General features: G+C 40.6%; 3 protein-coding genes across 3 annotated transcripts; 1 reads left to right on the forward strand and 2 right to left on the reverse strand.

Annotated features, from left to right (window-relative positions):
- Positions 1-2236: 2236 nt before the first annotated feature.
- atp6v1f (ATPase H+ transporting V1 subunit F) lies at positions 2237-3662 on the reverse strand. The gene is made up of 2 exons (XM_080851805.1): positions 3434-3662; positions 2237-2913 (listed from the first exon to the last, which is right to left on the reverse strand). Exons 1-2 carry the CDS (start codon positions 3589-3591, stop codon positions 2712-2714), a joined length of 360 nt encoding a protein of 119 aa, XP_080707931.1. The 5' UTR covers positions 3592-3662; the 3' UTR covers positions 2237-2711.
- A 298-nt stretch (positions 3663-3960) lies between these two features.
- On the forward strand, positions 3961-11032 carry lamtor4 (late endosomal/lysosomal adaptor, MAPK and MTOR activator 4). The gene is made up of 4 exons (XM_080851402.1): positions 3961-4015; positions 4384-4464; positions 4736-4853; positions 10405-11032. The coding sequence occupies exons 1-4, from the start codon at positions 4013-4015 to the stop codon at positions 10500-10502; spliced, it is 300 nt and encodes a 99-aa protein (XP_080707528.1). The 5' UTR covers positions 3961-4012; the 3' UTR covers positions 10503-11032.
- Positions 11033-11168: 136 nt separating this feature from the next.
- On the reverse strand, positions 11169-18437 carry rint1 (RAD50 interactor 1). Its single transcript, XM_080851173.1, has 13 exons — positions 18207-18437; positions 17773-18014; positions 17505-17678; positions 17269-17409; positions 16713-16866; positions 16471-16581; positions 15960-16185; positions 15715-15852; positions 14906-15105; positions 14576-14793; positions 14157-14337; positions 11949-12067; positions 11169-11765 (listed from the first exon to the last, which is right to left on the reverse strand). The coding sequence occupies exons 1-13, from the start codon at positions 18426-18428 to the stop codon at positions 11555-11557; spliced, it is 2337 nt and encodes a 778-aa protein (XP_080707299.1). The 5' UTR covers positions 18429-18437; the 3' UTR covers positions 11169-11554.
- Between the last annotated feature and the right edge of the window lie 8698 nt (positions 18438-27135).

Here is a 27135-nt window from a genome sequence, read left to right on the forward strand (position 1 = left end):
AATAGATGAAGTAGAAACTGTATAACTGACCTTTTATCCCACGGAAGATCACCCTCCCTAAAAGAACATTTATGTGATTTATTCAACATTTCTCTCTACCAGTTCGGAAATATACAAATAACTAAAATGTAAAGAAAGCTCCTGAGCTTGTCACACCAACAAACACAACACGAAACAAAACAAAAAAGTCAAAGCACTCACAAAGAAGTTCCCATGAGGGTGTTGTTTATAGCCAAATCAGATCTGTAAAAACACACACAAAAAAAACTAAAACATTTATTTACAACATGATGGATACATTGTAATTACTACCTTGTGAATCATAGCTTTAACCTGCCATGGTAGGAATGTATTTGGTTCCTATGTACTATGGAGAGGGAATGACAAAATAATTGCTCCATTGTGTCTTATTTTTCACAGTAAAAGCTTAATACAACATTGTAGAGGTTGACCTTCAAAATGAGGCGATTGAAAATAAATAACAAACTTTGTTAGATTTTCAAAGGTGTTCTTACATTGCACATACCCTGTTAGGTTAGTTCCGTTTGTGTTCCAATCATTCTCACTTCTAAAGAAAAAGGAACATGGAACGTTGTCGTGTCAGAAGAATGAGGAATTAGCTACTGACATAAACACTTAAAGATCAAACCACTCATCCAAGAACCCCAGATTAATAGTTCCTAACATATTCTTCAGATGTATTTGTTCTTGGCGTTGTAACTGCCTTACCTTGTATCATTCTGTGTACTGTTGAAGCTGATGGGGAATCCAAAAACACAACCGAGAAGCAAGGCACTTAGAGACCAGGCTGGATTCATAGTTTCACAGAGTAGAATCAGCACCGTAAGCAACTCTAAAGGGACCTGTGGACCAAGATCTGTGGTCATTTTTTTTCAATGAAAGATGTTTTATATCTGGTTTGGACAACCTGACAAATAGGCATGTTTGTCTTTGGTTAACTGGAGGACATTTCAGATGACAGTATCAAGGGCACAGGAGAGAAATGAGAGCAGTCGTCAGTGTTGTGAAAATATTTGTACTTTGCAGACCATGGACTACATGGCATTTGTTATACCACCTCTGTCAGCCTGTGAACTGTCCTTGGATTTGACTGTCAAATCTTGGAGATACTTTATGTCCAGCATATCTCAGCTTGATTAAGGTGCATCTCTGCTGACCACTGTCATAGGGGCACTCTCATGGTCACAAATATAAACAAAAAAACTAAAAAGAACATGAAAATGATTATGAGCCTCATCATTGAACAACCTGTACTGTTTGTTCATGGCAAAGTATGTTATTTTGCATTAGATGCCATATTTACAATAACTGCTGTTGTAAACAACACATTTTCCTTCACTGAACGAATAAAACACTGATCCACTGAACTCTCTGCAACAGGTTCATATTTCCAGGAGGCTGGTTTATCTTTTATTTGTCAAGGTACGTTGAGGGTAAATGCCCTCCTGATAATTCTATGATGGTATCTGGTGACTAGCTCATAGGCGGAGGTCATATGAGAGATAAATGTATGTGTCAAGGACATGGTGGCTTCATTCACACCAAGACTCTACATTCTAGTAGTGTTTCTTCATATGGCCACAGAGGATGATTGGTCCATTGTCACTTAGATTTTAGAATTGCCACTGATGTGTCGGTGGACATCTCTTTAGTACATTACAGGCACATCCACAACAGTGGATAGATGGATCTGATCATGCAAAATCACTACCACAACACAAGAAAGGGCATAGTTATATATTTTAATTAATTCATTTTTGGACATTTCAAGGTACAATAATTTAACACATCTACAATCATCTCAGCAAACCAGACCAGAGGCCAATTTTCCTCATCACAAACACCAACTAAGAGAAAGTGAGTTAATGTGTCTCCAAATAACTGAACAACAATGCAACAAATGAACACTTATAATACTAAATATTCCAGTGAAAAGAAGTCTAGGGAGGAGCAACAATAACATAATAATAGAATTGTTAGTGTGGGTCGAATGTTAATGTCGAACAAAATATATTTATATCCAGTCAGCAGATACTCTACCATGCCCTTGACTGATGATTAAGCCAACCATGTGTGGAGGAGGGTATGAGTCAATAGAGAAGTAACATGTACATATAGTAGCAATAATGGACCCTAGACTGAGTTAGGTACTTTGTGTCTTGAAATCAGCACATCAAAACAGGTGACAAACACACAGATAAATGGAAAACATGTCTATTTGCCATGTTGTTTTTATAAAATACAGAGATCATAAATTAAATGATTTGCAAACACATAACTACCCTTTTGACTCTACTTGAACAGACTTGAATGAAAACAGGAGGGCTCACTATTATCTGCCACCGCAACTTGACAAACAGCATTTCGAAGATGACAAAAACAAAGCTGACAACTACTATTTTCAATAGTACCACAAATGATGGTGCACAATAGTAAACATAGTCCCGTCATCCAGGCATATCAATGTGGGGAAACAATGGATTCCTAAAACTACAATAGATTTAACCTTCTTCATGGATGGAGCAGAGTTGACAAATCACGAAAGAGGGAGAGGCAATGAAATTCACTGAGAAAAACTCAGTCAAGACTGAGATCCACTGCACTGTAGCAGAGCTCATAGATTCATGCTACCTTATTTCTCCCTCTCCCCATGCCCACCCCTGCTGACTCCAGATGAGGAGACTTCATGTTTATCGGAAGTCCTCAGCAGAGAACATTCCCTTGGCTCTGCGCAGGATAGAATCCTTGGAGGCATCATAAGGATGTTCTTTGGAGGGTATCTCCAGGACGGCTGGGATGGACTCCATGTGACCATCTATGGCATGACGAATCATCTCCGCAACGAATTGGTTGATGAGGATGATTCCAATGTCATTACGAGTGACGAAACTCCTGCAAGACAAGGAGAGATGTGATTTAACCAATTAAAATAGAACAATGAAAACAGAAAGTCAATTAGGATACCACGACGGAAACATTTGACATAAACATAAAACATTTAGGCTCCATTGAATTTCACAAGTAAACGGGCAGAGAGCAATAAGCAAACTCATTCCAACTGTCTGATGGCCAACCATAACGTGATGTGCAACATAACATTGCCACTTGACACACAGTTAGACAAAGCACAAACCATGCTGGCCAGCTACCCAATTAAAAATAAAGGATTTGAGGCAATGGCGTGTTACCACATTGTATGTAAGGCAATGCAATTTAATGCTGCCCAACATCCACCCAAAACGTTGCCCTTGGAGCTAATCGCTGTCAGCCTGACTCAACTGGAACTGGCCAGCTCGCTTGCTAACATAATCAGAAGGGAGATATCAGTAGGTGACGTGTAAGTATGTCTCTAAAACTCTAAAATGTATCCCAGACACTTTTTCACATTTCACATCAAATTCAAAACACTTACTTGAACGTCTCCTCTATCTCAGCGATACTGGTGTCCTTCTCCACAACCAAGAAATTAGGCTTTCGATTTTTGTTAAGTTCACCGATGCCACCAAGTAGAAATCCAGTACAGGTATCTTCGTCGCCAATAACTGCGATTAATTTCCCTCGTCCTGCCATTATTCTTGGATAAGCTCCCCAAATGTGATTTTTTTTAAACGATTTAGATTGAGTCGTATTTTGTTCCTGAATGAATCATGTGTTCTTGTCAGCTGACTGTCCTACTTCCGCTTATGCTGTGAAACCCCTGTGACGTAACCTTACACATACCAAAGATTTTCCCATACTGCTGCGAAAGCCCAAGGCCCACACAATGAAGATCGGGCTGATTTAGTAGCCAAACTGCAAATTGTATGCTCTCTATTTATGCATCTGTTTGTGTCTTTGATTTAATACGACGTGATATATATATACATATATATATATATAAATATATATTTTCCAGCTAGGGTCGGTTGATGCACTGATGTGACGTCCTTAAAGCTCGACTCATATCACGTGAGTGTCAACAGGAAGCTGAACAAAGTAGTGAGAAGCTAAGATGGTAAGAAACTTCTGCTGTGAATTGTCAATATTGGGTGTGTTTAACGTAAAACCTGTGTTGATTTGTTCTTTTAAGGTTGATCTCCTTTTGAGCTGTAGAGCATTGGCTCGATATTTCAGTTGCTACCCAGTCGTGCGTTCTAGCCTGCAATGTTAGCAACTGCAACATTAGTCTAATAACATTATTCTAGCAAGCACTCGTTTCCAAAGGGTGGGAATTAACGTTGATCTAATCATAAAATGGAACCGGTTTTATGTATCTATTCTTAGCGAAGTTCAGTATTTTTATTTTAGTGTGGCGTTGATAAATGTAGGATGTGATATATTTCACCCCACTTGGTATTGTTTCCCCTCTCACGTATGTCTCAGACAACTGCTCTGACACAGGGTCTTGAGAGAATACCGGATCAAATTGGGTATCTTGTCATCAGCGAGGATGGGGTATTAGCAGTAAGTACTTTGCCATGTTCTGGGAGTAATTCGTTATGTCTAGATGTGGCGCAGTCTCCCTTCTGTCCATTGATGGTTACATATTTATAACATGCATTAACACGTGCTTGCTGATTTCTACCTTTTCCTGCAGTTTATGTCCGGAAAGAGTTTATGATGGCCCACTATCGAGCAATATGTGCATTACTGTCTGTTTAAGGGATGAAGCTCTGTGTACTTATTTTCAAAACAGCAAATTCGAATTATATTATAAGAAATGTTGTCCCTGCAGTCCTCGGGTGAACTGGAGAATGACGAGCACACAGCAGGAGTTATAATGCAGATGGTACGAACTGCCTGCCGGTTTCGACTCAACGGAACATCTGAGCCTCCATTCAAACGCATGTCAGGTGAGCTGAATGGTACCTCACGAAGCATTTTTACTACCAGGGGCCAGTTTTCAAAACTTTTGGTCTGTATCAGAATGGTCCTCCTTTTTAAATGTTGCTAATTATTTAAGGACACTAAATAAGCCAACTGCAAAATAATTTAACATATTTTTGTTTATTTGAAGACAGAAATAAGTTGTAACATTTGCATTTTTTTTTAAATGGGTGTGTTACACTATAAATGTAAACATATAAAATATGCTATTAAACATTTGTTTGAAAAATGTGTCCCCTATAGTCCAGGCAAAATAGTGTTTTACGACAGACTAATTGTAAAATATTTCTTTTCAGCATAGATAATTTCTATGAGGTGTCCAGAACAACATACTAAAAGTCCTAAGAAATCCCAGTTGAGGAAATATGTTTAATTCTCATCAATCTGAGATGTGTGCTTATAATGCATGGTAAAAATACACCTCAAAAATGTATTTTTTCCCTTTACTCCTATCAAAATTAAACTTTACACAATGAAAGTACCCATGAAAAGTAAAACATTTTGTATTACAAGTTTCTTTTGAAATTCATTTGAATATGCACATGAGCTCCCCACTTATTGAATATGTCCATAGGCAGAAACACCATTCATATGAATGACAAATACATCGGCCCAATCTTCATCCAATCATCCTACTGCCAATGGGAGATGGCAATGCGGCTTTTAGACTGGCTTCTAACCTGACAACTGCCTGGCTTAGTAGTACCTGTCAGGGGTATGCTGTTTCTGCCTATGCAATCAGGACATATTCAATAAGTTTGAAGCTCATGAGCATTTTCAAATTAATTTCAAAAGCAACTTGTAATACAAAAAAAGTTACCTGTTATGTACAGTGGGGAAAATAAGTATTTGAACCCCTGGCGATTTCACAAGTTTGGCCACTTGCAAAGAAATGTGTGATCTATAATTGTAATGGTAGGTGTATATTAAATGTGAGAAACAGAATATCAACAAAAAAAAATCCAGAAAAATGCATTTTATTACATTTATGACTTTATTTGCATTTGATGCAAAAAATAAGTATTTGAACCCCTAGCAAAACTGACTGACAAAAATGACTTAGTACTTGGTGGAATAACCCTTGTTGGCAAGCCCAGACGTCAGACGTTTCTTGTAGTTGGTCACCATGTTTACACACATCTCAGGACGGATTTTGGTCCACTCCTCTTTGCAGATCCTCTCCAAATCTTTAAGGTTGCGTTTTCAATGGGAGAGAATAAGGGAATGAGGTTCAAGCCCAATATTCCACGTTACATGGCCCCATCCATAGTCCCCTTGATGTGGTGGAGTCGTCCTGTACCCTTGGCAGAGAAACAGCCCCAAAGCATTATGTTTCCACCTCCATGCTTGATGGTGGGTATGATGTACTCTTTGGGTCATGTTCAGCATTCCCCCCCTGTCAAACACGGCAAGTGGAGTTGATGCCAAAGAGCTTGATTTTGGTATCATCTGACCACATTCTGTCTCCCAATCCTCCTTAGAATCATTCAAGTGTTTAATGGCAAACTTCAAATGGCCCTGTACATGCGCTTCCTTGAGCAGGGGGACCTTGCGAGTGCTGCAGTACTTCAAAAAATGAAGACGTGGTGTGTTGCCAATGGTTTTCTTGGTGACTGTGGCCCCAGCTGCCTTGAGATCATTCACAAGCTCCCCCTGTGTAGTTCTGGGGTTATTCTGCACCTTTCGAATGATCACTGATACCGCACGAGGGGATTTCTTGCATGGAGCCCCAGACCTAGAGCAATTAACATTTGTTTGGTGTTGCTTCCATTTACGAATAATCGCACCAATAGTGTCTGCTTCTCACCAAGCTGCTTGCCAATGGTTTTGTAGCTCATTCCAGCATTGTGCAGGTCTACGATCTTATCTCTGACGTCCTTGGACAACTCTTTGGTCTTGCCCATGGTGGTGAGGTTGAAGGTGTGAAGTATGATTCTTTGTAGGGGTGCACGATTCAGAAAATGTCACGATTCGATTCAAAATCGATTTTCGATTCAAAAACGATTCCCGATTAAAAAAAAAAATTGATTCACAGTATGTAAATGTTAGTGCTGTCAAACGATTAAAATATTTAATTGCGATTAATCGCATTTTTGTCATAGTTAACTCAAAATGAATCGCGATTAATTGCAAATTAATTCATCGCAAATTTTATTTTTATGCTCTCATCATGGAAAAGTGGATTGGCTTGCTTTATCCAATGTTTTATTTTATTGAAAAATAACATTGCCAAACAGGGCGGTACAAAATAAAACTATAAAGTGCACATTTCAGACTCAGCCTATAGTGCAGTTAAACCATGGCTTAATATTTTCTTTTTTCAAGTTTGCTGTGAACATAGAAGTCAGGCCTGTTATTTCAAAAACAATGAATCGTAACAGTAAGGTTACCAATAAAAGGTAAGCCTACTACTTCTGCGCTTTCAGCCAGCTGCCTGTTGACATTTTCAGACAACAGTGAAGCTTGCTTCTTTTGCACAACACAACTTTAAAGGTAAACTTTCTATTCAGAAGCTTTTTATCAACCATTTCGCCGTATCGCGCTCACCATCACTCAAACCGTAACGTTAGCCTACTACACAGTTTGCAAAGCCAAAAAGAACGTTAATCTTAAAAAATATATATATATATATATAATTTTTTTTTTATAAATATGAATCGATTTTTGGAATTCTATGAATCGATTCTGAATCAGGAGCACTTGAATCGCGATATGAATGTGAATCGATTTTTTTGCACACCCCTAATTCTTTGCACAGGTTTCTTTTATAAACGTCACCAGTTGAGATCAGGTGTACCTTGTTAGACCTAATGAGGACTAATCTGTGTGCTTCTTGGGCACATAACTGGTCATTTTGAGCCAGAATTCTTGCTGTTTGCTTGGGGGTTCAAATACTTATTTTTTGCATCAAATGCAAATAAAGTCATAAATGTTATAAAATGCAGTTTTCTGAATTGATATTGATATTCTGTTTCTCACTGTTAAAATACACCTACCAATACAATTCTAGATCACACATTTCTTTGCAGGTGGCCAAACTTGTGAAATCGGTAGGGGTTCAAATACTTATTTTCCCCACTGTATACTTTTACTTTGTAAAGTTTTATTGTGGTAGGAGTAAAGGGAAAAAAATAAGCCTATTGGGAGTATTTAGGACATATTCGATTAGTGTATAGCTCATTTGCACATTAAAATGTATTTTAAAAGAAACTTGTAATACAAAAAAAAATACTTTTCATGGCTTCTTTCATTGTGTACGTTTTATTGTGGTAGGAGTAAAGGACTTTTAGTATGTCGTTCTGGACACCTCATAGAAATGATCTATGCTGAAAAAAATTATTTTACAATTAATCCGTAGGAATGCGTTTATCACAAAATGGTTTTGTTTTATTTCACCATACCCATCCCACAAAAAATGAAATCAATAATCCTGCCCCTCTGATTTGTCTTAAAAAATATTCTATTGACCTTATTTTCTCATACTGAAAACTCATTATTGATAAGAGTTTGTTATCTAAAGGTCAAGATGATTATATCAGTATTAAACATTACCTGAATTTCCTCATGGCTTTTGATGTCTATCAATATCGCTTATTTTTAAGATGACGTCAGAGTGCAATAACAATCCGTATCAGACCGGCGAGGAGGTCAAAACGCGTCTGGCATGACTACCCATTAGCCAATCAGAGTGCTCGTACTGTCGTTGCTATATAATGATAACTACTTACTGGCCGAGAGTGAGGTCATGCAGGTAAATATCAGACAGAGGCCGTAAGGTCGAAGTCTATACCTGCATGACCGAACGGTCGAGGTTAGTAAGTTGTTTATTATATGGCATTTAAGCTCTTTTCATTTTGAAAATAAATGGTATTGTAAATAGAAAACATGTCGTTTTGTTCAGCTCTCAAGTCTTCTCACGACACAGTGTTTCAGGTGTTGCCTAGCAAACAATGACTTGCTAACTTCAAGTTACAATGATCAATAGAAAACGGACAACAGGGCTCAGCTTAAATGGCTTTAATTTACAGTTAAACACAAGGTTTTCAAACTATAGTAGTCAAGTCTTCATCATCACTTTCAATAACACATTTTCGCTGCTTCTGAAGTCCTATAAAGTATTACCCGATATCAAAATGTTCGCGAATTCTTGAGTCTTTAGTCTTCAACTCTCATCAACTGTCATGTTACCACGACATTCAACTGGTTTCCTGTTCTCAGATAATTTCATAATAGGAGTCCTGATTCTATCAATACATGCTCATGGCTGTTGATATATCGCTAATTTTTAAGGATGTAATGTTTAGTACTTGGTACATGGTATCACTCATTTTTAAGATTGGTGGGGTGTGCAATTAGCCTGGTGACACCAGCCTACGTATTTCCGCCTGAATTGATTTCAAGCTCATACTCAGTCTGGCCCAACCCCATTGACAATCGTCTCCAGAACTCAAAATTTTGCAGGACCAATCAGCGAACAGTTCAGAGCTGTGACGCAAAACTCGCCTTGGAGGAAAAGACACGAAAAGCTATCGGAAAAGTTGTCTCAACTCTCGAGAACATCAGAAAATTAAAAGGAGAACAAGAGTATTTTCTTGTAAGTTTTATGATTGGAAAGGACGTCGTAGCTCTTCTCCCAACTGGCTTTGGGAAGAGTTTAATCTACCGAATGCTTACTAAACGTTGCTGATTGGTTAAGGGAACTCCAATGATTTTAAACCTCAAGATAAGCACCCGCCGATCTCGGAAACCAAAATGCATTGGGTTGGCCCAGACTGAAAGACGGAATGAAATGGAGTCACAGGCTGGTAATGGCCAGGCTAGTGTGCAATAAGAATACTTCAGAATCAGACCGCAGACCGGCTAGAACGTCAATGCGCGGCTGGCATGACTACCCATTAGCCAATCAGAATGCTCGTACTGTCGTTGCCATATAATATATAATATAGAATACTGACCTGCATTCCTAGCCTTTTTTTCTGAATGCATCGCAATTTAAAATCAGAACTTGATGGAGCATGTCACTGTTGTCAGTCCCTCTCATTGGGGTGGTGGGATATCCTGATACTCAATTACAAAACAATCCTGATCTTAATTTTTGTTGTTGAAGAACCTAAAAACAACAATTTACCATGATTACAGATGTTAAAGGAATTTGAACATGATTTTCATATTTCATCCAATTCTATTACTAAATCCAGTTTGGATTTTTTTTTTTCCGGCAAACTCTCTGAAAATGTTCTAATATGCATGTTGTTTTGAAATGTTAACAACAAAGTAGTGTATGTTATTGGAATGAGAAGGGCACTCTTGATGACTTGGCATTTTCAAGAACTATTCAAATTACAAGAATCAACAGGCTAATTCATTGGAGATGTTAAAGTTGGATTGGTTTCATTATAATATATTTCATAAAATAAATGATTGATGGCTCCTGCTCAGAGCAGCACATCAGTAGTTATTATCCCGTCTCTATGAATATGATTGTGCTACATTAATACCAGTTGTCTTCTTCCACAGTGATGTTTGAGGACTGCGTGTATGCAGTTACCGTCTCTGGACAGAAAGTGTTCGTGGTGAAAAGACAGAACATCCAAAGAGAACCTGTGGTGGTGTAGACAGATTCCATGTGGACTGTGGCATTCCGGTCACCTATGGGCCGTTGTAGAGGAATGTTACTTTAGTGTTTTTTTTTTTTTCGATTGCTGTGAAATACTGTTGGTCCTGATGGGGGAGATCTGCCCTCTTCACTTGTAAGGCATTCTCATTAATTTCTGTATTCACAAATTGGGTGTCATCATATGTGAAACATGTTTTTGGATTTAAATTAGAATGTCAGGTAGCACTCAAAGATTTTCTTAAATGATTGGTTCTGGTCAAGTCAAATGGACACATTTTAGAGTGTTTTGGAGTATGCTTATTTATACATGCAACTACAAGTATTTATTTAAATCATTCACAGGGCCATAGCACTAACCTGAATTGTACAAGTGATTAATACATGTATGTTATACATATACTATATTTGACAGTTGTAGAATATATTCATGTATAAATAATGTAGAGGAAAGTGAAACCATCCCATTGAAACCTCCATGAAATATGACTAGCGAATAAATATACAAATAAATAAAGTATTTTAAACCTGTGTGAAGCATCAATTCTTGAGTCGTTCTTTGGAAGGGGGTGTTGGTGAAATTTTTTCATACAGTAAACAAATAACTGAGACTCTTTTTGAAAGATTTGATACTTCGTAATGCTTTTCCAGCTAACTCCATGAAACATTTTCAGTTTATTATGAACCTTTAATGCAAATCTTAGTCAAGCACATTCACAGGTTATTGACAGGATTTATGAACATTTACACGTACAAGTTCCACGTATGAACTAGAGAAATGTGTGTGTGTTTTTACAGAGATTGTTTATGGCTGACCAAATTAACATTGTAAAGCTGCAATTATTTTGTCATGATGGCTGGAGTCACTGAATTTTAGGCCATAAATACTTCCAAATAATAATTATAATATAATTCCAAAATTATATAAAAATCATCACAGTGTTCAAACGTGAGTGAGTCATCATGTCACCTGTATACCAACCCCATTATGGATGCTAAATGTATTTCAGCGGTAGTTAATTAAAGCTATTTTAAGTATTCTGGATGGACTGTTCACTGTTCAGGCCATGACGCTCTGAGCCCCAGCAGGATGGAGACATCATAGGGGGTGAGCCGAAACACTCCCAGCTCGTTGAGGGCAGCCTCTGGGCTGGGCTGCTGACCCTCCAGGACTGACGTTTCCTCTTCCGCCTGTCTCAAGAGGTCCCGCAGCAGCAGAGCAGGGCCTACATTAAGTGTCAGGAGAATGCAAGCCTCCTTCACACTAACACAAAGAGAGAGACATTGTAAACATACTGTAAATGTCTAGGCCAACTGCTCTACTTGCAGAGGTGGTTGCAGAATCCCACCTGCCAAATGCCTGGAATGCCTCCAGACCTTGGGTTGCTTAGTCTCATTTAACTAGTTCAGAGAGAGTTTTACAACATGGCGCTACTACCATACTCACTGCTTGAAGAAGTTTTCTGGTCTCTTGCAATAGTGTCCAAACAGAGGGAAGAGGTTCCTCGTCATGTCAAATTGTAGCTGAGCAGCGCCACCCTCATTGAAATGGTTGTACAAGATAAGCTGTGGTAAGTAAATTTAGAAACAACCTTCTTTTAATAAGCATATAGTACACTGCTCAAAAAAATTAAAGGAACACTCTTTTTATCAGGGTAGGGCATAAATTCCATTGCACTTTTTTGATAATTATCTGGTCAGTTAAGTAGCAGAGGGGGTTGTTTATCAGTTTCAGCTGTATTGGTGTTGATGGACTTAACAACAGGTGCACTAGAGGGGCAACAATGAGACAACCCCCAAAACAGGACTGGTTTTGCATGTGGACCCTATTTCAAGTTTCTCCCTCTTGATTACCTCGACTGGTTTTCCATTAGTGTTGGCTTTAGCTAAAGTCATTATCACTACTGGGAGCATGAGGCGACTTCTTAACCCTACAGAAGTTGCACATATTGTCCAACCCTTCCAGGATGGCACATCCACGTGTGCCGTTGCAAGGAGTTTTGATGTGTCTCCCAGCACAATCTCCAGAACATGGAGGAAATTCCAGGAGGCAGGCAGTTACTCTAGGAGAGCTGGACAGGGCCATAGAAGGTCCTCAACCCATCAGCCGGACCGACATCTGCTGCTTTGTGCAAGGAGGAACAGGTTGAGCACTGCCCGAGCCCTACAGATTGACCTCCAGCAGGCCACTGGTGTGAATGTCTCTGCCCAAACAGTCAGAAACAGACTTCATGAGGGTGGCCTCAGGGCGCGACGTCTTGTAGTGTGCCCTGTGCTCGCTGCCCAGCACCGTGGAGCTCGATTGGCATTTGCTATAGAACACCAGAATTGGCATGTCCGCCACTGGCGCCCTGTGCTATTCACAGATGAGAGCAGGTTCACCCTAAGCACCTGTGTTAGACGTGAAAGGGTCTGAAGAAGCCAAGGAGAATGCTATGCTGCCTGCAACATCATTCAGCATGACTGGATTGGTTGTGGGTCACTGATGGTATGGGGAGGCATATCCATGGAGGGACGCACAGACCTCTACAGGCTAGAGAGCGGCAGTCTTACTGCCATTAGGTATCAGGATCAAATCCTCAAACCCATGGACAGACCCTACGCTGGTGCAGTAGGTCCTGGGTTCCTCCTGATGCACGTCAATGCCCGGCCTTATGTGGCAAGAGTATGAAGGCAGTACCTGGAGGGTAAAGGAATTGATACAATTGAATGGCCCTCATAATCACCTGACCTAAACCCGATAGAATACCCCTGGGACATTATGTTTCGGTTCATCAGAAGCCGCCAGGTTACTCCTCAGACTTTACAGGAGCTCACTGATGCCCTTAGACAGATCTGGGAGGACATCCCACAAGACACCATCCGTTGTCTCATTAGAAGCATGCCGCAACGTTGTCAAGCATGAATACAAGCACGTGGGGGCCACACAAGATATTGAGAAGCATTTTGAGTTGCAGAAATTTAATTTTGGCAAAATGGACTAGCCGGCCACATCACTTTTTCACTATGATTTTCGGGGTGTCTATTAAATTGAGCCCTCTGTAGGCTGAAAACTTTTATTTTCATCAAAGATGTGGCATGCTTTTGTTCCTAAGACATTAAACTGTCCATATCAGTAAAGATATCCAACAAAAGTTTTTTTCACAATGAGATCTGATGTGTTTTCAAAGTGTTCCTTTAATTTTTTTGATCAGTGTAATTCCATTACAATGATCCTATTTACTTTTTTTACTTGTTCCAATTCCCAGTCAATGCATACCACTTCCCTGTGCCCCGTAGGAAGCAGTAGTGTGCAGAAGAGCCCATGCTGAGCAGCGCCCCACCCTGCCTCAACTCAACACTGCACTAGGGTTCACCACACCAAGTGAGGCAACCATTCTTTTGACCCTCCACTGACAAACACCATGTTCCCTAACGCCACGGAATGGGAATAAACCATACAGATCTACGGATCTTGTCTGTGGCCAGAGTAGATACACACGGAAACTGACATTGACACTTACGACTGACACTGACTGATTTTGGACTGACATTAGTGGAACTATTGGTACAGAATCTAGTTCCGTAGCAATGGTGCAATGACTTTAGTTCCAGTTCTGTAGACTTATTCCACAGACCTTCCATCTTAATGAACCCTTTTCAGAACAGTACTCACATCTTGGTACAGAAAGAGATCCAGCCTCTCAGCCAAACCTTGCCAGAACATCTGGAACAGAGGAAGACAAAGCAGCTGCTGTAGCTGGAGCAGATGGTCCCGCAAGCAAAGCATCATAGGACACGCAGAACTGGACAAAGACATGGTTGCCTGGTCGTGCTGGGAGGGCAACGAAAGCCATCTGCAATGGACAAATCAACTTTAGATCAATTGACAAATCAAATTTGGATCAATGGACAAATCAACTGTAGATCTACGGACAAATCAACTTCAGATCAATGGACATTTCAACTTCAGATGCTCAGACCGGTGGATTCATTCCTTTGCAAGTTCCCCTGAATATCAGTTGCACTCATCACTTTCTAATGTTTACGTAGATCTGCAAAATAGCAGACGAAGAATAATAACTTCCAGCTGACCTGTCTCGGATGTAGGTCTGGGTTTTCTCCCGGACATCTCTCATGACCGCATCCAGCAGCCGCCCCATCATATCCCCACGGAGACGCTCCAACAATCCCAGCAGCTCTTCAAACAGAGAGCCCTCAAGAGAGGCCAGACGGCCAGTCTCTGTGGCCCCCAGAGGCCCCAGCACCTCATCACCAAGGGCCACTGCAGCCTGCTGCAGCTGAAGGAAGAACTGAGAGAGAGAGAGGGCAGATAACTAATCTGGACCACAACACATATACTTTACGGAACATCACCCAGGATAACTCACCACATTGTCACCCCAGTCACCCAGGATAACTCACCACATTGTCACCCCAGTCAGTCAGAACTGCAGAGATGTAGTTGGAAGCATTGAGGATGGCACAGTAGCGTATTCCCAGGGGATTTCGAGACTCTTCTTTCATCACTTGCGTGAGTCGGATACGGAAGTCATCCACCAGCTCCCTTTGCAGTGCCAGGAAGCTAAGCTGCGACCGTGGGGAGGGGAGGGAGCGATAGCGGTCTGAGAGGAGAGAAGAACCACCATGATGGATGCTGTTTCCTTCTTTTCATCAATACTGACAGCAAAAGGGTAATTCTTTCTTGAAAATCTGGAGCACCGTCTTTACTGCTACTGTAGAATTTGATTGACAGATACACATGTATGAATGAATTTAACAACGGGTTGATGATAGTGGATGGGGTCTTTGAAGACTGTGAGGGACTGTGCAGATCAGACAGAAAAGCTCAACAATTTACAGTAAGGAACCATGCTAACTTCAAAGTAGTGTTATCAGTAGACACCTTACACTTAAAGACCATAGTGGACTGAAAAATGATAAAATATTAGGTTGATACAATATCACTGTCTGTCCTGGACACATGGTAGCATAGAAGAGTCAATGCAGCAAGAAGAATGTCATAACGTGTACATTTATTTATACTGACTGAAGGAAAGGCATGCCACTGGATTTTGGATCATCTGCACACTAACTCACATGTTTTGGTATTAAACAGGATAATGTACAACTATTTCCGAGGTGTCTGACACCATGTGTTATACAGGATAAACTTCAACTATTTCCGAGGTGTCTGACACCATGTGTTGTGTTTGTGATGAGGCGCGCGTTACCTGTGATGACTAACAGGAGAGTCATAAAGGTCTCTGCGCAGTCTGGGGCTTTCAGCTCGTCCATGTCTGTGATGTCTCTGTACTGGGAGCTCCACGCTCCCTCTGCTGACAGCATGGCATCCACCTTCTCCAGCGCCACTACAATGAAGGCATGAGCACAACGATGAGATCAGTAACCAGCTAACAATAACACAACAACAAGAAAGACAGGACGCTGTTGTAACGCTGCCCCTGACTGAGCTCACTTTTTCTCTCGACACTGAGCCACTTTTGAAAGATGGCTTCCTCCAGCAGGATGTGCAGGGCACCAGGCAAGGTGCTTGGGTAGGCATGTGTGGTGCGCAGCTCCTTTTCAAACTGAAGCACCTCATCCACCAGGTGGCAGAAGAGAGCATCATCATACAGAAGCCGAGAAGCATCCAAGGCCAGCTTCTCCTGAGCAAGAAAGAGGAGGCCCCGACACAACTCCACCTAAACCAGACAGGAGTTTCCATAGTTATCAAGCTTGTACTTGACAACAAGTATTATTTAGCCAGCAGGAGCATTTAAAATAAACTAGAAAAAAAGACTTAATATAAAACAATTCCGTTCTTTTACTCATCATATAATAATAACAACAAGTAATAATGTCTAAACCTGCCTTGATAACAGGTACAACCTGTAGCATGCCACTGTACTACTAGAAGATATTCAAATTGACATAGCTTTGAGCTATATCAAGCCTACAACCATATCGTTATCTGACCAGCATCTGACCTTAGCATTGACGTTGGCTCCAGAGTGATCCAGAATAGGCTGGATCTTCTCTTCCATAAAGTTAGAGTTGTTCCCCATCCACATGAGAGCCTGGGTTAAATACCACTCTGGCTGGAAACAGAAATAAAAAAACAGACAGAGATGGACATTTTAGAAAGAAATATGAGTGTCTTATCTTAAATGTGCATTTCAACATTACATTAAACATTACATCTGATATTTAATGTAAATGGTGTGCTGACCTTGTTTAGGGAGTTGGTTTGCCGGTTCCCAGTGAAGTGGTACCTGAACCTTTTGCTGAGAGGAACCATCATGATCTTGATGGGCAGAGACAGAGGTGAAGGCTGGGGAAGGCCCAAACGAGAGGAGGACTCCTTCTCTGATATGAGGTCATCACTGGGAAAAGTGTCATGGAGAAGAACCAGATGCAAGGGTCTATGACCATATATATGGGTGAAAGAGCTGGCTACCTGAGGTTAAGTTCTTTGTAATATTTAGTTTAATATTCAATAATATGTTTGTATGTTCTCTCTGCATTTTTAAAATGACCTGGATTTAATGGTCAGAGATTACAGTCATTGTTGTTTTACACATCACATATATTTTGTCCCTATAGGGACTGTTGTATATAACCTTCTTGAACAATTTAGAGGGGAAAAACAACTAAGCCAATAAATCCTACTTTAATAACAAGTGTTCAATGCAATTTCAGGTGCTGATGTAAAAGTGGCTTTAGATTTAGCCAGTCTGTCCTGGGAGAGTACACATATGGTAAGAGTGAGAATGTTTAAAGGATACGAGGTCTGCAGGGCCAGGAGCTGAGAGACCAGGAGCTCTAGCTGACTGTTCAGCTCCTGGGCGTTAGCAGGTGGGGAGAGAGATTGAGTCGGAGGGGAGATGAAAGGCCAGTGCAGCTGAGTGAGAACCTCTTCAAAGTCTCTAAAGATAAAGAAAGGGAGGAAAGGAATGGTTGAAAAAAGAAATGGCCACAGTATTTATGCTTCTAGTCCATTTAACAGTTTAGGTGTAAATACCCTGCTAGTCTGTCTTTTAGGATCTTGTGCCAAAAATGTAGTGTTTCTCTGAGGAAAGCCTGCAGATGGTTGCAGCCAGACTCCTGCAGGCTCAGGTCAAGGTTGGCCATAGTGCCGATGGCCCCAACAGCTTCCCACGTGCTACTGGTCATTAAACATTGCTGAATACTGTCACTGTGGAAAAATGGACAAAAACAGTCAGGGTCAGTGTCAGTGTCAGCAGCTTTCTCTTATAGTGCCATATAACTTCTGCATGTCTTTGACTGACCTGAGCTCTTCAATGCGGGCTAAACACTGCAAATACTTCTGGTGCTTTTCTATGATGTCCAACTGGCCAAGTGTTTGTCCAAGGCTGTCTGCCCAAGTCTGTGCACCCTGAAGATGTTGTTGCAATGTGTTTGAGAGTACCCTCTCTCTGTGAAGTAAACTTTCCAAGTCCGACCGAGATTTCTCTGCAGTTTCGAGGGCAGCTGACACACGCAACGGCACCGAACTCGACGCCGTCATTACCTGTCATGTTGAGCACAAACACACTCGTGCAATTATGTTTCAGTATATGTGTACGCCATGAGATAACCATTAATGCCTCGTATATGCCTTGAAATCAGTTGTTATGTCATAGTAAGCATACGGCTCTCATTAAACACAACCTTATTTGCCAAAATTGCTGTAGCGTGCCAATTTGAATAACATCAACGTTACCTGTTCTTCCAGAGCCTTGTTTTCAGCCTTTAGTTTCTCAAGCATACCACTAACTTTGCCTAATGCCTTCAGATCGCAACCGATTTCTTTTTCTACGAACTGCAATATGAAGTCTGTACCTTCTCCATCTTTGGAGCCGGACTCAGAGTTGTTTTCAGCCATTGTCAGACTGTTTATTTCTGTCTCTAAGTAATTGTCTCGCTCCGCCATGGGCGCAGCCATGTTTGCAGTGCTTCCTATTCCACGTCAACAGAACACCTCGACCCCTTGTGGCTACTAGTGCAATTACAGCAAAGAATAGACTCAGCCTCGTGAGGAGGCCTAGCTTGATTAGTTGCTGTGAGCTTTCAAATTAAATGTCCAGCAGTTTAATTACAGCACAGTAAATTCACATTATCCATTATTAACAAAGATCTTTTAATGGCAGGCAAAAGAACATGACATAAAATACATGAACATAGCCTGCTGTGTAATATGTCCATACCTAGGCTATTAAAATCATCAAAAGTGTATTTGCACCTTAAAATGCTGTACAAAAAAATGACATGAATGAACTGTGAAACACATCAATGCTGGTGCCAATATTAAGAAAATTGGAAATGAAAAAATTAAAATGGCTCAACAACGCCATCAACTGTAAAGCATCCTGAACCTGGGAAGGCCCCTGCTGACGTAAGCTGCTTCTCAAAGTCAAGGAAGGATCCTTAAAGGCACCCAGTGCAACTTTCGAGGCTTAAAAATAAACATTCAATTTCTAGTCTTTTTTATGTGTAGTAAGTTTCAATAACTCCATACCATTACATACCGACATTCAAGCAGCAAAGATGAGACGTCGTTGTGTGGTGAGAACTGATAGAAAATCGATAACAACAACAATCGCCGCCATTTTCTTAATTTTTTGTAACCTACAATAAATAAAGCAGGCTTCCAGTCAATGGAAAAATGGCTTCTCCCCACCGGCGATTGTTGTTGTTTACGATTTTCTATCAGTTCTCACCACACAACGACGTCTCATCTTTGCTCCTTGAATGTCGATATGTAATGGTATGGAGTTCTTGAAACTTACTACGTGTAAAAAAGACTAGAAATTGAATGTTTATTTTTCATTGCACGTTTACATAAAGTTGCACTGGGTGCCTTTAATGACTGCGTTTCAAGAATGCTACGTCCTTGAAACCTGCAAAAGGACTGTTTTGATGTCTAGGATTCTTCAAATTATACCAAGGACAAAGTCCTTTGTTCAGAGAATTTTCAAGGATGTCGTTGGAGTATCCTCAGTGTTCTTAAAGCATCCGCAATCCTAAACGCAGGTATCAGAGCCTTTTTTTTCTTTAAAGCAGCATATAAGTTGAAAGCGGGACCTTTTCCATGACTCATACTTGCACACTCCGAAGACTGTTCCATTATTTGTCCTCCGAATGCTGGATTATATCATGTTTTATTCCTTTTCTTCCATGCATTACTACAGAACTGACAGTGTTCTATCGTTTATGTATGCTTTTTGCTTGTGCGTGCGTGCGTGTGTGTGTGTGTGTGTGTGATGTTTTGACTTCTTGTTTAGATAGACTATACATAGAAGACTGAGGGGTAGGGGACATTTATAGGGAAACTTAGTTTGTTTTGGATTGCAAAGAGAGCACGGGTCATGGAGGATGTTTGGCTTTCATACTGGTCTTCAAGAAGCAGCTGTGTGGACAGCCACCAGTCTTCACCCAGCTGGGGTCACTGTGGCCATATTCAGAACCAGTCTCTGGCAGCAGTCTTCACCCAGCTGGGGTCCCTGTGGCCATATTCAGAACTAGTGTCTGCCAGCAGTCTTCACATGGTTGGGTCCCTGTGGCCATATTCAGAACTAGTGTCTGTCAGCAAAGGACCTCTGCACCCCTCTTCAATCTCTTCTGTCACATCACACATTACACCAGAAAAGGACCCTGCTCATGTCTTGACTTTAAAAAGAGCTATTTTTGGACAAGGACCAATTGATCTGTTATAGAATAAACACGCCAGGCCTGGAAAATGATACCCATTACCCATCAGTGTCTGCTGGATATTTTCTGAACAGTCTTAACAATATTAAACACAGCAGGTTTTGTCTGTATGACAATGAATGCTTTCCAACACTATAAAGATAAATCAGCATTGTGTGCTCCAAGCACAGAGGAGTGACAGCGTGTGTCTCATCTGCGCAGGGTGTATGAGTAAGGGCTGTGAGAGCTGTCAAAAATGTGGGGGAAAGTTAACCACTTCATGAAATGTTTGTGTTGACTGCAGAGGTCTTTGCCCATATTTGCTGAGACCACACACACACACACACAGACACACACACACACACACACACACACACACACACACATATATATATATATATATATGCTAAAACCACCGTGTGTGTGTGTGTGTGTGTGTGTGTGTGTCAGCCGTATGACTCCCTCCTTAAATTAAGGAATGCCCAGGACAAAGAAGATACCACGCAATAAGAATATCAATATAAAAATACTTTTATTATTTATAAAAACGTTGCAGTTCAGTTGTGATTTAAAATCAGTCTTATAAATAGTCAATCATCCAAGAGGGAAGTCCAATCGCAAGCTGTCGGAGAGCTGGGGTCCATCAACAGTAATCCAACCGTGATCTGGTCAGTGCAGACTGTAGGGTGCTGGGAGTGACGTGGTGGCCACACCCCCTCTGTCGAAGGCTTCCCCGGAATCCCCCAGTGACGTCAGTCACGCCCTCCCGGAACAGTCACTCACCACCGCCAGAGCAAAAGAAATAATTAAAACACAGTTGGTTCAATATACAGCATGTAAAAATCAGGATGGCAAGATTACTTCCCTTTATGCTGTATATTGTGAGCGTTGGTTTGCTTTTAATCCACGTCGGCCTCTCGTGGTGTCGATGGAGGTAATGGTAGTTCTTCTGTCACAACCCGGAAATGGGAATCAGCAGAACCTCGGATAAGGCAGGCACGGGATCAAACTCTGCAGGCCCTGTGTACAACAGAAATTTAACACGTAGATACGAAGGAAAACATACATCCCTTAACGCAGGAAATTGGAGCACGGATCATCCAGCAAGCGCAGCTCTCCGTGACGATGGCCTGCTCCCGTCCGTTGCAGCCAGTCAGTTCGTCTGCCCATGTCGTCGTCCCTGCCGTGTCTGTCGTAAGTCAGTTGCTTTCCCTTTTCATGCGCCTCCTCTCTGTCCCTTGCTCCCATTGATAGGTTGGTAGTAATTGTCTGTAATTGTCCAGGTAAATAGTCCAGGTGCAAGCAATGGAGTAGTCTGTGAGCCCTAATGGGAAGTCTGTGGCGAATAGTGTTCTATACGATGGTGTACTATTCACACGGTGCACGTAAATAAAGAAGATCACACAGTGAAACAGTGAATAAGTGTGTGTGTGTGTGTGTGTGTGTGTGTGTGTGTGTGTGTGTGTGTGTGTGTGTGTGTGTGTGTGTGTGTGTGTGTGTGTGTGCGTGCGTGCGTGCGTGTGTGTGTGTGTGTGTGTGTGTGTGTGTGCGTGCGTGCGTGCGTGTGTGTGTTTGTGTGGTACCACAATGGCCTCTTAAGTGGAGCTATGTCCTTAAGAAACACACCAAATGTACTATTTAAAAGCATGTCATAATCACAGATGTTATCAGAGGGTTTTCGTGCAGTGTGTGGGGGGCCTAAACAGCCATGATGTCTTACCTAGGCAGACTTACTCCCTTCTCAGTCAGCATGTCAGCTCATGAATGTAGATTATTCTTGGATCACAAAAGATCTCTTTAATTCAGGGGTTTTCAACTGGTTTTGTCCCAGGGACCACCATTCTGACTAGAAAGTAATCCACGGCCCACTGATGTGCCTGCACGCGTGCGTGTGTGCGTTTGTTCGTGCATGTGTGGGGAGAGGGGAGACGTGTCAGTGTAATATCTGGGCATGGTGAAGTCCACACAGCCTGTCTATTCGTGGCGAAATGGTAGACAGCGACAGTCTCATATCATTATCTTGCCCTGTACTTATTCTTCAAAAAAAAAATGCTCTCACACAGGTAGTTTGAAAGTTTGCAAAATACACCTCATTGCTTTTGCAGCAAGCTCTGGAAATTTGGTCTGGCAACTTATCCAGAACTTAGCACAGGCTACCATAGACTGGATAGGTGCAAGGCTACATTCTGTCAGCGTGAATCACCTTTATATTATTTTAGACATATTTTTCTTATTTCAGACATTTTCAAGAGTAATTCAAGAGTAAAACTTTTTTTTAAATCGCGGACCCCCTGCAATACCGCCGCGGACCACCAGGGGGCCGCGGACCACCGGTTGAAAACCCCTACTTTAATTGATAACGCTTACCCTCTTAAAGCCAGTGGGCCATTACATGACAACAAAATAATTCTTGCAGTCAAGCATTTTCTAAGGGTACCTTGTTGAAAAAGTATTTAGAGGTACACTAGTTATATGCTTCAATACATTGAAGGACGTTTTGAAACATGCAAACCAATTAAATGTTTGTATATATGTCAGCATAGGTTTAAATAGCTTAAATCAGAACAACTACTTTTTAAGGAAGTGCATTTCAATTGAAGGGATGGTATAAAGTACAGCTTTAATTGTGTTAAATGTATTCCACTTTGCAAACATTATCCTTTTCTTAACTTTGTCACACTTACAGTTATGCTATGTATTGCAGTTTTACTGTATCACGACTTTGACATGTTCATCACTTACCTCTGTGTGCAGCAGTTATGCTTAAAGATAATTTAAAGATTAAAGATACAGTATTGTGCATGTATTTTCATACATTCTGCATTGTACTGCTAAACTAAAACACCTGTTATGAGTACGTCAATGTTATCATTACTGCGATGTAAGTATGTATTTACAGTACAAAGATATTGTAAATATATAACAGTGTATGAGAAACCACTGCTAAGTTACACTGACACTGACTATATGTCAAGACCTCCCAGGTCATCCTGTCACACTGTTATGTTGTGAAATATTATGGTGGCCAGTGATGGATATGCTAACGCTAGCTACTGAAATAGAGCCAAAAGACTATAGCCTACCACACATTCCCCAATCACACAAAACAATGAACAATGAATCACGCATTAACTGCGAGGAAAACAGCTGATCAACAACAAATTATAATAAATAAACAGACCTGTAGTAGCAAAAAATGTCATTTAAAATTATATTATATTATATAAAAAACTTGTTCCGCCAATATCCATGCCGCATCCCAGCCTTGATAATGTACGGAACGCTGTCCTATCTTAAAGTTGAATTAAGTATCACAGATGATATGAACTTTAATGTGACATTATGTCTGAAATAGTCATTTGAATTTAGATGGGGCATCATGAAAGCCACCGTCCTCCCAATACTCCTCATGTTTACCTTGGTTTGAGTTTCTTTAAGATTACATCCCAGTAAAAAGAGCATAAAGTAAGTTCAGCACTATTCATAATGGAAATGTATGTGTGCATATATATGCATGCAAATCAGGCCCAACATTTGTCTTGCTCAGGTCTGAGGCCAAGTTGATCTCCAAAGGGTTTTAGTTTCCAGTTGTGTTAATTCAACAGCTCAAACTAGCCCAGTCCCAGCTATGGAGACCAGGTGCGTGCCGTTATATGGCCTTAATATGTCCTTAGGATAGCTAATACTTCGGCACCCACCAGTGAAACCCTTGCGTGGTACTAAAGGGATTTTTCCTTTAATCAAATTTTATACTGTGAGACAAATACCTTTCTGCTGGCTTGACTCCCAAAGTCCTACACAAAGTATCGTGAAAGAGGATGTTTGTTTCTAAACGTTCGATAAGGCTGGAATGTCTTTCTCGCATGCGCTAAGCAGCTTTTTTCCTAGATTTTGGGAGCTGCAGGTGCAGCTCACAGCTGCGTGCTGCCATGCATGCGTGCCAACAGCATGGATCATTTTGCTCTTTCAGAGCTGCGCAATCCAAGCATATGGAGGACATAAAAGAGAGGGGGGGGATGTTTTCTCTGGATCCTCACCGCTGCTCTGCTAAAGTGCATTGACAGGGACTTGGAAAAAAGGGAGAAAGAAAGCCCTGGAGAGAAGGAGAGAGAAGGAATTAAGTGACACTATAAAAATAGCACAATAATGCATATGAGCATTTAATGTCTTTTTCCTTTTAGTGTCCATATTTGCCCTCGCTCATTGTCCCTCTACAAAACTTGTATTTACTCTGCAAAGCTAAACAATGAGAGCGTGGGGAAGACAGGGAGACAGAATGAGAGAAGCCTTAGGCAAGCGTTGACAGAGTGGTCATGTGACAGAGACTTTTGCTAATGGAGGTTAAGTTCTCTATCCTGTGCGCTATTGTCACTTTCTCTCTCTCTCTCTCTCTCTCTCTCTCTCTCTCTCTCTCTCTCTCTTTCTCTCTCTCTTTCTCTCTCTTTTGCGCTCTCTCGATGAGTGTGTGTGTCTGTTTACCTCAATGCATACACAGGACTTTAAATCTATGAAAATAGTTCTGCATCAGATGAACAGAAATCTATTTAAATCTATTCTGAAGCTAAACCTGGGGAAGTACTCACTCCCTGAGTTGCCTTTTATGAGGACAGTGTGATGGAGAGCTGTTTGACTGGCATAATTATGACCATCCATAAAATCAGACTTACAATAGACGTGTGTTTTTCACATCACTATAACTATGCTTTAGCCAGCTGAGCTTTCTCCACTTCAGCTCAGGCATATCTGCTTTCATAGGTGGGTAAATAGACATTACTTCATGTTCCAAAATCATTTCCAAATAATTAAACCTGCAATTCCCTTTCATTTGCATGGGATTGTTCTACATTTGTTGCTGAGGACTTACTATTAATTTAGTTCTATTTCTATTTGTATAGTTGCTGTGAGTACAGTAAAGCAAAAATAAACAACCTTCATGCTGGTTTGCATGCACATCTTTTATTATGCATTCACATATTTTCATTACGCAGATTAACTATTCATCTTAGTGCTAGTGTTTATTATTGTAGATCAAAAATCAAAATCCTGAAAAACTTTCATCAGTTTGTATTTCTCTCTTCTACCCCTATCTCATATATGTCAGCTCCTCCACACACACATACACTATGAATATCACCATCATACTTTACTGGAACTAAACCCCTATCTCATATATGTCAGCTCCTTTACACATATACACTATGAATATTAAAATCATACTTCACTGGAACTCTTGTTTGTGTTTAATGCACAGAAGTGGTGGCTCTAGATTTGATTAACTGGAAACCAGTTGCTCTTCCAGGGCTGTGAGAGGGGCTTGAGCATCTTGAAGTGTATGCTTTTGTAGACAAAAAGACTTCAGTGACTCCCTTTCCATCTCAAATCACAATAAATGTAAGGTAGTTCTACTCAGGAATACATGACATATGATGAACATTTTCCAAAGTGAATTATGAACGTAATGAAACGGTTCCTTGCTCCATACTAGATCTGATTAAATAATACATCTCAAAAACTCAGGAGTGATGTCATGCAGACAAATGCGTTATGTATTGAGAATCCATCTGCCTCTATGAAAAAGAAACTGTATGCAATATGTTTTCACTCATGAGGCTTGACGGTTTAGCGGAGCGGAGAATAAGAGAACGAGGAGAGGACTGAAAACTTGGCAGTTAGGGAGACTGAGCGCGTGGCAGAAAGATTCAAGAGTAGGAAAGCAGGGGATTGGTTTTGGAGAGAAGCCATTCATCGTTTTAAGTAACCCTTTCCAGGCTTTATTGTTGATGTGGGTGAAATTAAATGAATGTTTAAAGCAAGTATTAAACATTGGACCTAATGCTAGTTATTTTATACCACTAACAGAGCTAACTCTGTTCAAATGTGATTAAACATCCCCCTCTCACTGCAATATGCAATATGGCCCTGTCTGGCAACACAAATCCCATTCCTCAAATGTATGAAAGTTATAAAAGCAGGAACACACTTGGTTTTCTTTCAATCTGGAAAGGCTTAGGTGCCTCTTGAAGCTAATGAAGGAAGCACAGGACAATAGCTTCTAGAAGTTCAAAGGGCTTCTGTACTGCTTTAAAATAGGCTTAAGCCTTTTAACCAAAGTTCTTCAAATACTGTCCAAGAGGGCTGTGCCTTTATTCCACTGTGTTTCAACTTTTGATGTGATTGTGTTCTGGCATAGTGCTTGCGAGGATTTTGGCGATCTGAAGGAAACTTATTCTCTACAAGTATGATATTTCTCTCGTAAAGTATCTGGTTTTCCATTTAAATATTGCAAACTTGTGCCATAAAGAAAGGACCTGGTCACATCAGGGTGTTAAGCTCTATTTAACTGTAACATCAGATATCATTTTGACCTTATTTGTGGAAAATCTATAACCTGTGACAAATCTCAAATGGAGAAAGTGATTTCCAGAATTGTGGATTGTTTCAACAATTTCAGCAAATGTATTAGTACCTTTAGGCCCTATGCAATGAAATTAAAGGTCAAACCTCTATAAATGTTTCCATGTTTTTGTCTTGGAATTTAGCTCATAATGAAGGTGCATGTTTTGCAGAATATCCTTATACTTCTCTCTTGATGTCCTTGCCATAATATAATGAGAAGTGTATAGATAATGAATCAGGGCATCGTTTGGACACCGAGATATGGAATATTTTCTTGTGTACTCTGTTTACTAACCTATAATGGCATATGCTTCTAAAGACACCTCAATCTGTCCACTCACTGTGCTGCTTTATACCCTCCTACTCTTGACCGAGGGATGCTTCCGCAGTTTCTCCACCAAACTGCTCAGAATCAGAATTAGAATCAGATTTTATTGGCCAAGTAAGTTTGAACAAACAAGAAATTTGACCTGGTGAACTGACTCTCAATGTGCTTACACATTATATACATTACAACACAGTACAAGACAAACACAATACAAAAACAAACAGTGCAATGGTCTATG

The sequence above is a fragment of the Sprattus sprattus genome (genome assembly GCF_963457725.1).
Source record: "Sprattus sprattus genome assembly, chromosome: 14".
In the NCBI taxonomy this organism is placed as follows: Eukaryota; Metazoa; Chordata; class Actinopteri; order Clupeiformes; family Clupeidae; genus Sprattus; species Sprattus sprattus.

Excerpts from the sequence above, each read along its gene's own strand:
- lamtor4 (XM_080851402.1), top strand. Across the intron at positions 4,465-4,735 it reads GCGAGGATGGGGTATTAGCA|TCCTCGGGTGAACTGGAGAA; the intron begins GTAAGTACTTTG and ends TTGTCCCTGCAG. Across the intron at positions 4,854-10,404 it reads TCCATTCAAACGCATGTCAG|TGATGTTTGAGGACTGCGTG; the intron begins GTGAGCTGAATG and ends CTTCTTCCACAG.
- rint1 (XM_080851173.1), bottom strand. The coding sequence starts at position 18,428 with ATGGCTGCGCCCATGGCGGAGCGAGACAATTACTTAGAGACAGAAATA. Across the intron at positions 15,853-15,959 it reads GCTCAGTGTCGAGAGAAAAA|TGGCGCTGGAGAAGGTGGAT; the intron begins GTGAGCTCAGTC and ends CCTTCATTGTAG. Across the intron at positions 14,338-14,575 it reads CAGACCTACATCCGAGACAG|ATGGCTTTCGTTGCCCTCCC; the intron begins GTCAGCTGGAAG and ends TGTCCATTGCAG.
- atp6v1f (XM_080851805.1), bottom strand. The coding sequence starts at position 3,591 with ATGGCAGGACGAGGGAAATTAATCGCAGTTATTGGCGACGAAGATACC. Across the intron at positions 2,914-3,433 it reads GAGATAGAGGAGACGTTCAA|GAGTTTCGTCACTCGTAATG; the intron begins GTAAGTGTTTTG and ends CTTGTCTTGCAG.